Source organism: Indicator indicator, chromosome Z (assembly GCF_027791375.1).
Source record: "Indicator indicator isolate 239-I01 chromosome Z, UM_Iind_1.1, whole genome shotgun sequence".
Classification (NCBI taxonomy): Eukaryota; Metazoa; Chordata; class Aves; order Piciformes; family Indicatoridae; genus Indicator; species Indicator indicator.
The window spans coordinates 67,708,069-67,725,542 of NC_072053.1; the positions used below are offsets into that span (position 1 = coordinate 67,708,069).

The following is a 17,474-nucleotide window of genomic DNA, read 5'->3' on the forward strand; positions in this document are numbered from 1 at the left end:
GAACTAGACACATAAACCATACCTGAGGGACTAGAGTTTTCTCTGAAAACCTTTGTTACCACAAGTTATTACACAACACACTGTATGCTCAGGCTCTGACCCAAGCTACGGACTGCAATACAGTGCCTAGAACAGCTCTGGACTTGTGACCAACCACTGGAGAGCATTAGGGATGACAGCTTCTGACAAGCTACTCTGCTTCCCATGGCAATATTAAAAGTAGGTGAATTTGTTCTGCTTCACTTCAAAAATACTCAAGATGCACATTTGCAAGCTTGTAAGCAAAATAATGAACCGTCTCTGGGGAAGTGCTGTATCATGATTTTGGTCACCTTTAAGCAACTCAGATGCCATTATCTCTTAGAGAGAGCATCTGGCTTGTCAAGGAAAGCATTGCGAGAGCCATTAGAAACACAGATGAAGTCCTCACCTACTTCAGAACACACATAGCTTGTCACTGTTAAAGCACTGCCTTCTGTCACTTTCTGCCTACTGCATTTTAAGCCCTGATTATTAGTTCAGTAAAGGTAGCCTTTTCTACCCAGTAATCATGAAGTCCCCCACGCATGGGACTGAGCATGTTTTGTAGCACAGGATCACTATCAGCAGTGCAGTTAGCCTGTTGGATATAAACAAAATACCTTCATTGCCATAAGTTCTTGCATCAAGACCGCATTTTCCAGGTCTAGCCTCTGGCTGTCTCCACGAGGTTTAACATCATAACTAAGGGGATCAATGTGGATGCTTTCCAGCTCCAGCATTGTCAGTTTCACCGCTGCCCTTTCATTTTTCAACTGCTGGATGTAATCCTTCAGCCGCTGCTCATCCTCTTTTGTAAATTCTGTATCACAGCTGCTTGCAGTCGAGCTGGTAGTACTGGAAAGAGAAAGAACAGCATTAAAAAAACTTTAGGGGAAAAAAAAAATCTACATTTTTACATCAAACACTCTCCCTAAACTTCATCAACCCATCTCCTACTTAAAAGTTCAGAGGAAGGACACTCACAGTGTGGGCTGAATGTTGCAATGTTCAGAAGATGCAGAGGAGTGTGACAAATTCAGAAAAGAAATTAATTCTCTAAGCTGCATGAGAAAACCGAATCGTGTGACAATGTCTCTGCAAAGCCAGGGTAAGCCTCTCTCTGTGCTCAGACACTGAGTTTTCTTATTCTCTGTGAAGAGGCATCTGCTAAGGAAAAAAGAATCAGCCCAGACCACATTTCCCTCTGCTCATGGCAAGACCAGTTACCACCTCAGGTATTCTTAGAGGATATCTATAGGAATCAACCTGAGCAGAATTCCAGGCAGGAGCATGTTTTAGTTCATGTTAAGCTGTATTCCTCAGTACACTGACATTCCTTCAGGGAAAGATGCTTTTCAAATCAACCCTTAACAGGATTTTTAATAAAAAATCGTCATCAGACTTGGCAGAATTTTCCTATCTACAGGCACAAAACAAATGAGGGGAACCGTTAGTTTGCCTCACAAATATCACAAAGAGATTGCAGAAAAGGAGAACTGATGTCTTGGAGCAAAGATGTCTCAGTGATGCTTACCTGCCCACACACACGCCAGTGATGCAGGGGGCTGAGACTGATACAGCCCTTGCAGACCAGGGCTGAATATAGTTGCAAAAACATGAAAAGGAAAAGAAAATGTTGTGTTGTTTCTATAACCTCACTCAAAGCTGCTTGCTGTCTCCTGAGGTCCTGTAATCAGCTGCTGAGTGAGGGATAAGTCATCTATCAACTCTGCTTGTCTGGAATGCTAAATGATCTCAGTTATCAGCAGGGGAATATATCACTTTGTATATCAAATTACACTACTGTTCAACATTTTTTAGGAAGAAAAAAAAGCCCCACACACTACATGCTGTGACTCAGGATGACATTCTGAAATACATTATGCATATGAAAAACAGGAAGCCTTTCAAGACAGGCTTGATTTTTCTCTTTTTGTTGGTTCTTCTTCAGCTAAAGTGACATCGATTTTTAGATGCCTCAAATAATTGCTAATCTTTCCCACAAACTCCAAGCATGCAGCGTTAGAGGAGATGAGAACTGGCAGGTCTACAAAGATCTCTCAAAATCCTTCCCTCTCATGAAATATTGCATTACGGATCTTTACTACTGATCTGTTAATTTTCCATTATTCCTTCCTGTGTCATATTTACCGCAAGTGTAAACTGGTCTTTATTTTGTTGTCGTTTCCATATACAGTGAATATAAAAACACCCCCTCCTTACATTAGACAGAAACCAGTTTGTTTCAGAATTAAACAAATTTTTGTTCATACTTGGGTCTTCACTAAAGAATCAGAAGTAGTTAATTAATATAAAAATTATGGGGTTAGACAACGTGAGGAATACTTAGTTGTATTCTGAAGTAACGTTATCAGTTTCCTTAGCACCCAAAGACAGCAATTGCACAGCTTTTTTAGATTAAATGTAAAACATCTGTTGTTGGAGGAAGGACAGCTTTTAAAGGCTACAGAGACTTCAAATCTTGGGACACAAAGGGCTCATCACAGTTTTCATTTGCAAAGGAAAGAAAAACCTAGCTCTCCTGCTGGGAATGAAACGTGAGCAAAAATGCTAAATCTCCTGTTACGTTGTACTGGATCTTGTACTCATTGGATATTCACAGATTTTGGCCCTTAAAGATACATGGCTATGCACATACATTTTAGGGGAATACAGTCCAAACTGAGGAAGGCAGTCTGAGTTGTTGCCAGCGATACTCAGACTGTTTTTACTTCAGTCCTGGCTGCCTGCCTGGCTGCAGCTGAACTGGCTTCTCTGATGAATTGCTAGCAAGCTGCTTTTTGGTTGGTTGTTTTTTTTTGTTGTTTTTTTTTTTTTAAAGAAGGTATGGGGAGCTTAGCAAGGAAGCTGTCTCAAACAGCACACAAAGAAACAAGAACCTTACTTCTCACATTTAGCAACATGTCTCCCCACCCAAAAGACTGGAAGCAGGAAGGGCTGCAGAGCACTAGGGGAAAAGCCTACTTTGGACTGTTGCAAAAATGAGGCTGTGTAATGAGGGACTGAAACAAACGCTGGTTTCTGAACTGGTTTCTGCCAGGGTGTGTTCTCCCTAAAGCCCCACCCTAAAGCTCTCCACAGCAATAACGCTAGTCCATTGCTGTTATATTTAAGCACCCACAGCACATGATCCTGAATTTCAGATACTGCTCTCACTGCTAACAGCAGTTATGATAAAGGAAAACAGATTGACAGAATACATATCCATCTAAAAAACACATTAAATTTTTGCAAAAGATGTACAGTTTCTAATTTATCAAATGTTTAGGTAAGAATAGAGAAAGGATCACAATGTCATCACACTTGGAGGGAGTATAACATGAATCTGCTCATTCTCACTGCTGCATTATATAGTAAAAGCAAAGAGAAATATTCTTTCCAGTCACTTCATCCCTTGAGTCTTTTACAATGACATCATGCCTGAATTATGTTAAATTAGGTTTCATGTACAGCCTGTGGAAAATATGTAGGCTGGTATAGTAAGCAGTTTTGCTTGATGGCATATGTGTGTATATGCCATATGTATATAAAATGTAGTGGGTGGGTATTAATGAGGCTTTCAGAAGTGCCTCTGTGTGAGTAACTTCTGTACAGAACAAATTCTGTCCATAAACCCAGCTCATCTCTTAAAAATAAATAAATAAATCTATCTGCAATTCAGCAATGGTTCCAATTATACCAAAGTTGATAGAACTAAAAAGCTGATAGAGTTTTGCATATGCGAGGCCAGATTTCTCTCCACAGATGTAAGGGTGGCCTTACAAGCACTGCAGCAAATATGATCCACTATTTTTTTCCACTGTTACAATGGGAAAAGTCTTTTGTTTCCTTCTTTTTAAGGTACAATCAGTCAAACCTTGTTGGCAATATATGTTCTATAGTTATCTTCTGCCTATTAAAATAATTATGACTTCCAACTACAATGCAGATATATTTCCATTTTCAAAAAATGGATTGGCAACATTGTTCTGTGGCCAAACAAGTTGAAATGCTTGCCATAATTTTTATTCACTTCACCAGTAACAACCTTTGTGATGCTCTTTCATTGAATTTAATTTCTTTTCATTTCATTTCACTTGCTCCTTTTTAGAGTCTTTAACCACTTGTCACTAGTGGCTTACCAAGCATTTATTCTCAGTAATGTGTTCAGGGATTTGATATTCAGAAGCTCATTTGAAATGCCAAAGCTAAAGGTGGGTCAACAATTCCATTGTAAGTCCCTATTCTACAGGATTTTGAACAGCAGGGAGAATTACTCATTTGTCACAAGTCTCTGCAAAAAAAAAATTTATCATCCTCACTACCTCTTTATTCAATTGGTTTCAAAGTGAAAAGGCAGCAGTATGTATCTGCAACTAAAAGCCTGCAACACTAAACAAGCTATGAAAAATACTAGTCTTGCAGATGTGGAGTATGTTAGAATCACATAATGTAAAAACGTTTTAATTTCAGTGCAGCAGTACCCAAGTGGTGGCTCACACAGCACTCTCTAGTCATGTGGGCTTTTCTACTTCTCAGTCTTACAGACTTACAAGTTCTTTAAGATAAATAAAAAAATTAAGCCTCAAGAAACAGATAGAAATTCAGTTTGCTTTCCTATCCTCTGCATGGATTGCTGTTGTAATGGAAAAGAAATGGAAACAGACACCATCAACTTCAAATTGCAGAGGTCTGTGGCCACTGGACTAGAGCAGCAGGGAGCCAAGTGACAAGTGAACATGCATGAATGGGCTGAAAGTTGGCAAAACAGGCAGGGTAACTCCAAAAAGCAGGAGTGGCATCCTAGAGGGAAAGAAATAGAATCCAGAATGATAGTGAGGACAGAGGTTAAGACAAATCTTCAATTTTTTAAACGTAAGACAGAACATTTAGTGATATAAATATAGAAAAGTGTGTGCCTTTTGAGCTAACGCAGATTTTCTAGGAGTTGGCACAATGCCACATGTCTGTAAGCTGAAGAGGGAATGACTATTTCGAGGCAGGGTCCACACAGAGAAATCTGAAAACACTTCTACCACCTATCTCCTGAACACAACAGAAGGTTTGTATTTCATAGAGGAGCTAAAATTGTGGAAATATTTTCAGTGACACATATGTTTAGACAAAAACAAGTTCCAGGTGCTGGGAGGGGAGAGGGAAGACAACAATAAATGATGATCAGATCAGGATGTTCACAGGGTAAGTTTCCTTTGGGTGAATGAGAGAATGAGAGCAGCTTTTCTCTCTCATGTTCCACATATATCAAAGCAGGTAGTAACAAATACCTTACTCAGTACAGTATCTTGCTCCATGCCAGAAAACATAATGGTAATGACTCAAGCTCGAACACCTCTCTTGAATGTTGAAGCATTTACATTTGTATTTTTATATTTCATGCACACATAAAAGTATTGTCAGCAGACCACCAAAGTTCACTGTGACCAGTGGGACCACAAATACACATATCTCCATCCTTTATCTTCCTCCCAAAAAAAACAACAACAAAAATATTTTCAACAAAGCAAGGATTGTAGAGATTGTATTCCTACCAAACACTTTTCAGTGAAAGGCTAGGAGAACAAACACTAAAACAGGAAGATCTCACCTCCTGACAGTTTCCCCTCTGTCAATACTGGAAATTATCTACACTGTTTTCAAGAAAAAGCATGTCTTGACTACATACCAGATAACTCATGAGGAAGAAAAACACTGAGGCAGTTCTGAACAATTTAAAATCACTCTTTCAAACAATACAACGGAAAATTAGCTCAGTCTAGACAGAAGTGTTGCTATGTGTGGCCACTTACAACATGTTGACATGCCTGTGTAGATACAGCATTAAAGCATGCAGACTGAGGCAAGTCAAGTATTTGAAACCACTTTGTATAATTTCTTTCCAAAGCCAGTAAGCTAGTAAATACTTTCGGTACAATGAGTGATCAGTATGTTACTAGCACAGACACTGCCACATTGATTTCTGAATAAACATACACCTTTCTGGGACTTAAAGTGCACCGTTAAACTTACTTGAATACCTCACAAGGATCCTGTTCCCTTTTTGCTCACTTTTTAGCTATTCCATGATAGTCACATGTCAGGAAATAAGATCCTTTGGAGGACACCCCATCAAAACGAGCAAATCATATAGTATCAAAATAAACTTGGAAAAGTATCAAAAAATGACAGCATGGGATTAAAATGAAGTTTCAGAGTAAATCTGAGAAACCAAAATAAGTTTTAAAAAGAAAAATGTTAATCTATACTTATCCCAGATGCTTGTATATTTATCCAGGATGGATGTATCCATACATGAGCACGCATATTGACTTCACAGAGTATAATTACAGGCAGGTAAGGACTCAAAATGAGGCTACTAGCAGATGTACTTGTACTGGAACACTTCTGCAATAATAGCTCACTTAAGTTTCATTCTTTTATAGGTCTTCAGAGAAACTGCAATATCCAGTCTCTCCTGGAAGAATCCATTCTCTCTGTCATGATGCTCATTTGCCACTCCACATGCAAAAGACTAGCATGGGAAGGAAGAATTTTGGTTAGGGCAAGGGGAAATAAAAAAGGAGCAGAAACATTTTAAAACAGAATGGCTGGATTTACAATATTTTGAGCACTTCAAAACACCAGTGGAAGCCTACTTCTGATCTTTGGCTCTTTGTATGTCTCTGCTGGCTGCATACAATAGATAGGAGAGTGCCAATGAAACAGAAAGAAGGTCAGGGAAGTAAAACAAACGTAATGGTTTTGCCCTTGATAAGGAAGACCAAAGTTCAGAGTCATCCATTTACAGCAAACTTACACAAAACCCTTCTAGTCTGCAGCTGCTCAAAGTCTAAGGACAATTAGACCACTGATACATTGTGATTTAAGACTTATAAATGAAAGCAAAGAAGCCAGTGGTCTGAGGTGAGGGAGGTAGTTCAGCCAACACAATACAGCATAGCTTTTGGTTTGAAATCAGAACATTCAGTGATTAGAAAAAAAGAGTCACAGTTACCTTGTGTGGCTGTTGGATGACAGGCTTTCCCAGGGCTGCACACTACAGCCAGTGATTGCATAGGCTCCCCCGCAGCTCCCATCTAGTTTCATCAGCAAGGCTTTTGCTGCATTCTCAGCTGTCTTCCTGCAGTCATGAGCTCGCTTAAGCATCTGTGTGATGTTTTCTTCACCTGTCTGGTTCCCTAGTTTTCAACCAAAAAAATTTGTTTCAGAGCTTTGAGGAGGGTGATAGAAATGAAGGCAAGAATAGAGATGCTTCTTTGTGCTCTCAGTTTTCACCAAGATGACAACAATAATCAATCTATGATGTAAAAGTAATTTCCCATCATTGGTAACTGGGGTGCTGGTATGAACACATTGCCTTCCCAGCCACAATCTCCAGGTACTAATGCTCCAGGTATATGTCTTAAGTAGCTCTCCTAATGTGTGCATGCTGTACATTAGGATTAGGTTAGGATGCTCATATTATTAATACACTGGAAAAGCCTCAGCTTAAATTACAACTCTTACTCCAGTCAGTTCAGTGCTGTATCACAGTACAGTTATTTTCAGTCTTTCTTCTTACAAGCACCTTTATTTCAAGCTTAATGTTCTACCAGAACACCTTCTTTAAAGGCTATGTTTCCAACTGGAAGAATTGCCTTGCTGCTTAGAAGCAGCTCTTCAGAGTTTACAGTCATGCATACTAAACCAGAAGAATACTTGCACATTATGTGGTGTCTGTGCAGATGCTAAGCCATCCTTTCAGCAGAGGCAGGATAGTCTTACAGTCATAACTCTAGCTGCAGTCATATCACTAAACTGAAAGTCTGAACAAAGCTACAGTATTCATATTTTACCAAATAAAGTTCAAAGGTGGCAGAGTACAACTCCCACCCACAGCTTTCTCTTTGCCATCCTGATTTGAATCAAAGACCCATATTTCACACTTGCTAAGTGAGGTACATGCACTAGAAATAACATCAATGTGGAAGAAGGAAAGGAGAATGTTCTTTTAAGAGTTGGCTGTGTTCAGCTCTAAGTGATGTAGAAACAATTAATTTTCCCATGAATTTTCCACTCACAGATGTTGATACTAAGCTTGACTTATCTTCAAACCAAAAATCTGATATTTTAGCTAAGTGTTTAAATCAAATTTCACAATGAAGTAAAGGTAAATAAACCAAACACAACTTCCTCGAAGCTGTGTTACATAATAGGAAATTGGCACTATTTTCTGTCACAGGACTGCAACTGGTAATGCCATAATTAAGAGCTGTAGACAGACAGCTATAAAACCCTACATGAAACCCCCACTTGAACCCAAAGTATTCCTCCCTTCTGTGATTTCTTTCTGTCATTCACATGGACAGAAAATTCAAGGCTAAATTCACTTTTCTGGGCCACTGGTCTCTGCCAAGAAGGGAAAGCCCCCTAGCATATTGTCAAAAGGAATGCCCAGAGTCTGGAAGAAATGGTGGATGAAATCTCAGGCATTCACTCTAACATGTAGTGTAGAACACACACTGCACAGGCAAGGACCAGTACACAAGGGCTGGTGGCTGAGTGCATTCAGTCATCTGAAACAAGCAACTCACTGTGTCACTCCTGTGGCTCTAAAGCCTCATGATCACTGTCTTTAAAAACTTTCTGTTTACATTTCAGTGATTCCTGAGAAGCTATAACATTGTCACAGCCAGGCAATTTTGATGCTTCAGTACACCATGAGCTATTCCCTCTCTCAGCATTTCTTCTCTTTCTACTTGAAGATTAATATGGCTACCTTATCCTGTTCATAGAAGGAATGGAATTATATAACTCAGATTAACATTCACTGGGGAAACACTTCTTTCCTTCATAAAAGTGGAGCCAGCAACAACAGTAAGCTCCAAACACGTCTCAACTGTACCTATGATAGTGGCTCATTCTATTACTTAGTGAGCATCATATTGAAAACCACCATCACCTAGCCACAAGATTAACTATCCACAAACCAAAACACACCTCCCCCCCTCAAACATACAGGTTAATATCCCCAATGTAAAATGTAAGATAAAATGTTTTAAAATGTCAGAGCAAAGGTAAAATGTGGGGTAAAAAACTAGAGACATTTTTCTGGTAACCTCTCGATACTACCTTTGCATTGTCTTAAACCTATTTTTTTTGTAATTATGCTCAACTTCACTACCACTGGTTCTAATGCAATCTGTATTTGCAGTTACTGGAGCTGTGTGGCCCTAAGCCACATACACTCATGAGTATCGTCTAATAATTCCACACTGCACAGTTGCATGCCTATAGCAGCCTCACCACTGCCAGAATAGGCACCCCCTTATATTTAGGTTAATTCAAACCGCTGAGTGTTATGCATAATTCCAATCTCTCCTTTTCTTTTTTTTTGCATTTTTTGGATTTCATTAGTTAAAACCAAAAAAGGACCACAAAGTATTATTAAGTGCTGGGTCATGAGACACTTTCCTCTTACAAAAAACTCTTATGCTAACTGCCATGTGAAGAAAAACAAAAAAAAAGAAGTGATTGACTGACATCTTACCAACAGAACCAACACCTGCAGCTTGGAATTGCCCAAGAATGAGACTTTGTTCACTTTCCGCCAATGCCAACAGCAGTTCATATGCTTCTATGCATTGTTCACTGAAAGGGAAAACAAATCACATGGAAGAAAAATCACATAAAGTATATCTACAATTTAAAGGAGAAGAATACCTAAAACAGTCACAAAAAGCAGAGGTAGCTGATGAACTGTATGATTCCCTCCTACTTATCTAGCAGCAGTGATATTAAACGACTTAACACACATAGCTTTTACCACAAACATTCAACAGTCTCTCCTTCCTCATGATGGTCCCAGATTTGCCTCAAATGCTGTAACAAGTTAAAAAAAAAAAGACACTACCCTGATGTGAAGTGAGCTCCAGAAGCATATTTGAAATTGTCAACAATACAAATGGTGGCCAACCTAATCCCTTGAAGAAACCTTTTTAATGCCTTCTTACTACACAAAATACAGTACTCTGTACTCCACTATATAACTATACTATACAAAGTGCAGTAAGAGGAAAATAAGAAAAATACCTGTTGCTCACTCCTGGCTGTGAGATTTTCCTCCTTAAAACACAACAGCTTCTAAATACAGTTACGAGTCACTCATTTCTGTTGCATTCTAGTGTTTTTGAAAATAAATACTTTAATACACCCATGTGTGTTTTAGATTTCCTTGGAATTTGCTCAAGGCTGGTAACAACAGGTGTACAATTTGTCTTAAGTCTCAAACTGCCTGTTCCAAATTAGGTGCAGCTGAAGGAGTTAAACAACTCCATCCTTCTACATATAGCTCAAAGCAAATTTAGATACTTGTAACCAGATATCAAAAACTTAATCCACAATTCCAACTCACGTAATAAAAAGTCACTCTGAATTATGTGGAGTACAATACCAATCTCTGGTCTACTGGTCTAGTGAAAAGTATCTGTAAAACAGAGTATCTGTATCTTAAGATACAAGTTCAGGCAGAGACAGTTCAAGCCTAATTCAAATGTTAATTAAGTATTAAAAAATTAAAAGATAAATCTGTATATATTTCTATTAGCTCAAGTTCATTACTGCTGGTGAACTAGAGTTGAAATAGGCTTGTATCAGCAACTTCTGTTCTGTAGTTTGTCAAGCAGTTTAAGGTACATTTTTTTCAGGGAGGAAGCAAAAAGGAACAGGATTACTACAGTACACAGTTTCACTCTCAAAGACTTCCAACAAGTCTACCTCTTTTTCTGCCTAAGACACCCAATTCATACATACATACCTGTATTGCAGTGCAAGCCTGAGGGCTGTGGCATTGGACTCGTACTTCCCAACAAGCATGGTCATCCTCTCAGCATTGCTCTTGCATTCTTCCAGTGTTATTGTCAACAAGTCATTCTGGGATTTCAGGTGCTCAATACGGCTGTAGAAAAGGGATGAATTTGTAACCTTCAAGCTTAGCTTTCATACACTGTCCTGAAAACTTCAGAACAACCAGACCACATTTGGTCTATGCAAGGTTTTGAATGAAGACGACAAAATCTAGCAATTGTGTGTCCCATATGAAGACCCAAAAGGATAGCAATTTCTCTTAGGACAGTCTCCTGCCTTCCTCCTCTCCTTGCCACAAAATGTAAATCATAAACTTGTGCAATAGCAGCAATCAGAAAGCTGTACCCTTATTTTGTAGGCAGAGGACTGTGTGGGGACAGTTCCATAATAATATTTCCCTAAATTTTACTGCCTCAAATCCTCACTCCTGCTGCTGCATTTGATTTTAAGTGCCATATTCACTGGTGCAGAGTGTGAGTGTGTGCAGGGATCATGCAGTTCCGTAAAGGTCCCCTTCCTCTGGAACATCCAGAATAACTGTTTCACTTGAAGTCATATTTTGTTTGTGTTGAGAATGGTAACTTCCAAAATATATTCCCAGTTTCAATGAGGCAATTAAATTTCAAGTTCTGGCAACAGTCAAAACCTCAACTTAACTGTAATATTCTTCTCTGAGAGGTTAATTCTGAAACTGAAAATAAACCTTCCAAACATCTGTATTGCTGTTTATTCTCAGTGCTGGTAACTACTCTACACATCAATGTACTACACCTAGTTCTAGGACATGGACATACACTGAAAACAGACAGGCAAACTATTTCAAAATTTGGACTACTAGCTAATGAAGAAATCAGTGCCATGCAGAACTCTAAAATCACTGACTTTTAAAAAAAACACAAGAAGGAGAAGGGCTAGTATACCACCATTTATTCTGCAATCAGAATAAGCCCTGACTTTCCTAGATGCTGTAAATTTCCTAGACGCTTCTTTATAAAACTTCTTTGACATCTTCTTGTAAGTCTATGTTGTCAAAGCACAATTGTGCAGTGCACAGAAAAAAGGAAAAAAAATAAAAGCTCACATTGTGCAGCACTACAAAAACACGAGCTACAAATAAAACGGATATTGTACTACTGCTCAGACTAAATTTAAATAGCCATGGGAAAGAGCGAACTTGGAAGGAAAGATGCTGAGATATGATTCTCATGTTCCTGATCCACAGTTCTGATTTTATGCACCAAAGAGGACACAAAGCATGCGTTTGATAGCGCTTATTGAAGGATAACTCCAGCAGTATTTTAACTGTTATGAGAAAGCTTTTATCTTTCCTCTGCAGAGAGCTGATTTACTGGTATGTATGCTACACCACCACATACCAGTATTTTCACTGACAGCATTAATGCTGTAATTCTGTTTCTTCATGACAAAGCAAAGCAAGCTCATTCCAGAATGATGGGGAGTAATTTACAGAAATCTTTATTGCTAGTAGTGATGTACTTCTTTATGAAAAAAGATGCCATGTCCACTTGGTCAGTCATAGAGAACACTCTACAGTGCAAAGATGCCAGACTGATTTTATAACATATGACCAAACTATCATGCTAATGGATAGAGTCCTTAGTACACAATTCAATCTTCTCTTCATGAACTACATTCCATGTTTATCTCCAGCTGCCATAGTTGAGCTGAGACTGAACTAAGAAATGATCAAAAAGGATAAAAAAGTAGTAACTTTAGCAGAGCTAATAGCAGACAACACACTTGAGCAAATCTAACTTTACCTATTTAGTCTCTCCGTCTCCACTTCAAACTCTCGGATTTTACTTTCAGAGATGGCAGATCCATGTGAATACAGAGTCTGGAAAATTTCCTGGATATTTGAGCAGTCTTGCAGGGAATGTGCCAAATGCTCAGCCACAGTACTAGACACCTGCACAGGGCAGTTAACAATAGAACACTGTGAACAGATAACCACTGGATTCCTCACACAGGCAATTTGGATCATCTTCAGAAGGTATAATGCATGCAGATAATTATTAGTCCTTACCCCTATGCTGCTGATTTCTGATCCTAAGACAGGTCTATCAGATGACGAAGACTCTGATCTTGTCTTTGATAACTTCACTCTTTCAGCAATCTGTAAGTCAGAATGCTGCACAGGTTACACAGAAACTCATGCTCCATAAAGATTGCATAAAATACATTTGTTCACTAGCTACATTTGCAAACCTGGAAAAAACTACTGTAAAATTGACACCTGTGTTATAACTGAGAGAATTACAATCATTAGTGCTTCATTCCTTTCTGCACATCCAAGTTCATGGGCCTGCTTAGGAGCCCAGAAAACTCTCTAGAGATTCTAGATATCTACCACTTAGTCACATGCTTGCACAGCGGCTGTGCAAAATGAAGCCTACTTCTCCCAGATAACGAGAAGTGTTACTGCAACACACAATAGCTCACCTTGGCTACAGGAATGTCATTGCTACTGCTGCTTGTGCTCAGCTCTCCTGTGCTGGGGTTAATGGGTCGACTGGCAGAAGTGAGACGATTTGGGCTGGATGGGCCTGTTGCCTGCACACTTTGCAAACGTGTTTGCAGTTCCCGAACCTACAATAAAACATAGCACAGAAGTTGTATTTTGTCCTTCGGTGGCTGCAAGTTTTCATGAGGGAAGCAGATGAACGGAGGTTGGTTTTACAATTCTATTGTTGTCAATGTGGAAATAAGCTTCTGCTTGTTTTATACGACTCATAAAATGCAACTGTACTATATGTATAGAAATTAATTCTCTCTGTAGTGAAGCTAGTGCACCAGCTTCAAACAAACCAAATGAAAGTTCTGGTGTTGAAAAAACTGTTCACACAAATATATCATGTGATTTTGCCACATTTAAAGATCAAAGACATTAAAATGTTAATCAGGTTTTCAAAACTACATAAAGCTACCATATAGTGAGTACTGTACATACAGAGATACCAGCAAAGAACCCAACTGATAGTCCGCAGAAGTTCTCTGTAAAGCATGCGCTGCAAACACTGCACAGTCATCATAACATATCAGATACTTGTAGAACTGATGTCAAAAGATGTCAGGATTAAAGGATGAAAAAAAAAAAGTCTATAACCAAGCTAAAGATTATAGAATTTACTTTGGAATAATTCTTAACAGGTAAAGAATAAACGATCTGTTTAACACAATTACACCACATGGTAAAGTGGCAGGACTCATTTTTTCCTATAGAATCTCAAACAAAAGAGACTGAGATGAGAGAAGGGAGATGAAATAACATGAAGAGGAAATCTCCCTAAAAATACAGCTTACTTTGATACACAAATGTCTACACTGGTTTTGTTGGAAAAGCCCAACTGCAAATTAAAACCGGCAAAATTTTAGTCTAGTGGAATAAACATGCAGTTGACTTGACATGTCCCTGTAGAATGAAATCTATCCCTATTTCTTATTCTGTAAAACAAGGTGGGATTTTTCACTGAATACAAAACATTTACACAAAGAACTGATTAAACAAGCTGAAATCCCTAGTAAAAAGAAATCTAAACTAAAGTTGCATTAAAGCTTAGATTTTCCTCAGCTAAAGAGGATCACCAAGTGCATGTTCAGTGTTTTAGCAATCTCAGTTTGAAGTAGTTGTAGTTAAAACGTTCTCTGCATAATGTATACACACATCTTTGAACTACTGCACTGAGGAAGGAGTTCAAGCTGGAACTCTCTCCAGTCATTTTGAGTCTACTATGATCCTCTATAGCTTCCTTGAAAAGTACCCTTAATGTTCCCTTGAAAGCTGAAGGTGAAGTTGCTTGATGACTTTCTGCCAAAGTAACAGAATGTTTAGGTATATGCTTGCGTTATACACAGTGGAGCAGAACAATTTCATGTAACTCATAAAATGCTGTAGGTGGCAACATTAACATTAAGGAATAACTTCCCTGTTCAGTCATGGAGGAGTGCTATAACTTAAACAAAATGAATGCAAACAAATCCATTGTTCTGTTAAAAAAAAAATGATAGAGTACACAAACCCTCAAATTAAATCCTGAGTGTTTAAAGTAACTTTGCTGAAAAATTCCTATGTGCGCTTGCCCCAGAAATATACATCTTAAGTATAATCACATAGGATCACAGGATGTTAGGTGTTGGAAGGGACCTCTGGAGATGTTCGAGTCCAACCCCCCTGCCAAAGCAGAGCCACATAATCTAGTGTATGTCACACAGGTACACATCCATATGGGTTTTGAAAGTCTCCAGAGGAGACTCCACAACCTCTCTGGGGAGTTTGTTCTAGTGCTCTGTGTACAGTAAAGAAATTCTTCCTCATGTTGAAGTGGAAATTCCTGTGCTGTACTTTACATTCATTGCCCCTTGTCCTATCACAGGGCACAAGTGAGAAGAGGCTGTCTCTTCTCTCCTGACACCCAGCCCTCATACATTTGTACACATTTATTAGATCCCTTCTCAGTTTTCTCCTCTTCAGACTAAAAAGCCCCAGATCGCTCAGTATTTCCTCATAAGGCATGTGCTCCAGTACCTTAATCATCCTTATAGCCCTCCATTGGACTCTTTCAAGTAGGTCCCTTTCCCTCTTGAAATGGGGGAGCCCAGAATTGAACAAAATATTCCAGGTGAGTTCTCATTAGGGCAGAGTAGAGGGGGAGGAGAACCTTCCTCAGTCTGTTGGAAAAACTCTTCTTAATGCACCCCAGGATATCATTGACCTTTTTGGCCACAAGGGCATATTGCTGTCCCATGGATAACTTGTTGTCCACCAGGACTCCCATTGGGAGGGCTTTAAACTAGGTCTGAAGGGGGTGGGTGTGGAAACCAGTCTCCCTGGAGAGGAGGGAGGACCACATAAACTGGTGAAATCAGCAGCCCAGCTGAAGTGCATGTACACCAATGCACGCAGTATGGGCAACAAACAAGATGAACTGGAACTCTTGGTTCACCAGGAGAACTATGATGTAGTTGCCATCACAGAAACATGGTGGGACGATTCTCACAATTGGAGTACTGCACTGGGGGGTTATAAGCTCTTTAGGAGAGACAGGCAAGGGAGAAGAGGAGGAGGGGTGGCCCTGTATATTAGGGAGTCCTTTGATGCCTCAGAACTTGAGGTTGCAGAAGAAAGGGTTGAATGCTTGTGGGTTAAAATCAGAGGGAGGCCGCACAAAACTGACATCCTGGTTGGAGTCTGTTATAGACCAGCCAACCAGGACGAGGAGGCTGACAAGATATTCTATAAGCAGATGGAAGCTGTCTCAAGATCATCAGACCTTGTCTTTGTGGGGGACTTTAACCTACCAGACATCTGCTGGGAACTTAATTCAGCAGAGAGGAGACAGTCCAGAAGGTTCCTAGAGTGCATGAATGACAACTTCCTGATGCAGCTCTTAGGTGAACCTACCAGGGGTAAGGCTCTGCTTGATCTGCTGTTCTCAAATAGAGAAGGGCTGGTGGGAGATGTGATGGTTCGAGGCTGTCTAGGGTGCAGTGACCATGAGATAGTGGAGTTTTCAATATGCAGGGAGATAGGGAGGAGCAGTAACAGAACCCTCACTTTGGACTTTCGGAGGGCAAACTTCAGGTTGTTCAGGCAACTGATTCGGAAAGTTCCCTGGGTAACATGCCTTAAGAACAAAGGGGTCCAGGATGGTTGGACCTACTTCAAACAGGAGCTCCTAAAGGCACAGGAACTGGCAGTTCCCACATGCCATAAGACGAGCCGGCGGGGAAGACGACCGGCCTGGATGAGCAAGGAGCTCCCGAAGGATTTAAGGGAAAAAAAGAGGGTTTATCGCCTTTGGAAAGGGGGGGAGGCAACTAGTGATATGTTTAAGGATGTTGCTAGATCATGTAGAAGAAAAATTAGAGAGGCAAAAGCACAGTTAGAAATTAAACTGGACGCTTCCGTGAAGGACAACAAAAAGCATTTTTATAAATATATTAATGCTAAAAAGAGGGGCAAGAGGAGCCTCCACTCTTTATTGGACGTGGAGGGTAACATTGTAACTAAGGATGAGGAGAAGGCTGAGATTCTAAATACCTTCTTTGCCTCCATTTTCAACAGTAAGGCAGGAGGACTTCAGGATAACTGGCCTCCTGAACTGGTTGATGGGGTCAAGGAGCAGTGTTGTACTCCTGAAATCCATGTGGAATTAGTTCGAGACTTGTTGAGTCACTTGGATATTCACAAGTCCATGGGACCTGATGGGATCCATCCTAGGGTGCTGAAAGAGCTGGCAGATGAGCTGGCCAAGCCTCTCTCCATCATTTTCCACCAGTCCTGGCTCACTGGAGAGGTCCCAGATGACTGGAAACTGGCCAATGTGACGCCCATCCACAAGAAGGGACGGACAGAAGAACCTGGGAACTACAGGCCTGTCAGTCTGACCTTAGTGCCAGGGAAAATATGGAGCAGATTGTCTTGGGGGCAATCACAGCGCACCTGAAGGATGGCCAAGGAATCAGGCCCAGCCAACATGGATTTAGGAAGGGCAGGTCCTGTCTCACCAACCTGATCTCCTTCTATGATCAGGTGACACACCTGGTGGATGTGGGGCAGGCTGTGGATG

General features: G+C 40.0%; 1 protein-coding gene across 1 annotated transcript in view; it reads right to left on the reverse strand.

Moving 5' to 3' along the window:
- Window positions 1-17,474, reverse strand: part of MCC (MCC regulator of WNT signaling pathway) — a 196,998-nt gene that overhangs the window by 18,517 nt on the left and 161,007 nt on the right. The window contains exons 7-13 of the mRNA XM_054397342.1: window positions 13,348-13,494; window positions 12,932-13,021; window positions 12,666-12,814; window positions 10,835-10,975; window positions 9,569-9,669; window positions 7,034-7,217; window positions 642-876 (exon numbers count right to left, since the gene is read on the reverse strand). Of these exons, the coding sequence (XP_054253317.1) occupies window positions 642-876; window positions 7,034-7,217; window positions 9,569-9,669; window positions 10,835-10,975; window positions 12,666-12,814; window positions 12,932-13,021; window positions 13,348-13,494 (1,047 nt within the window). The remainder of the gene's footprint in view (window positions 1-641; window positions 877-7,033; window positions 7,218-9,568; window positions 9,670-10,834; window positions 10,976-12,665; window positions 12,815-12,931; window positions 13,022-13,347; window positions 13,495-17,474) is intronic.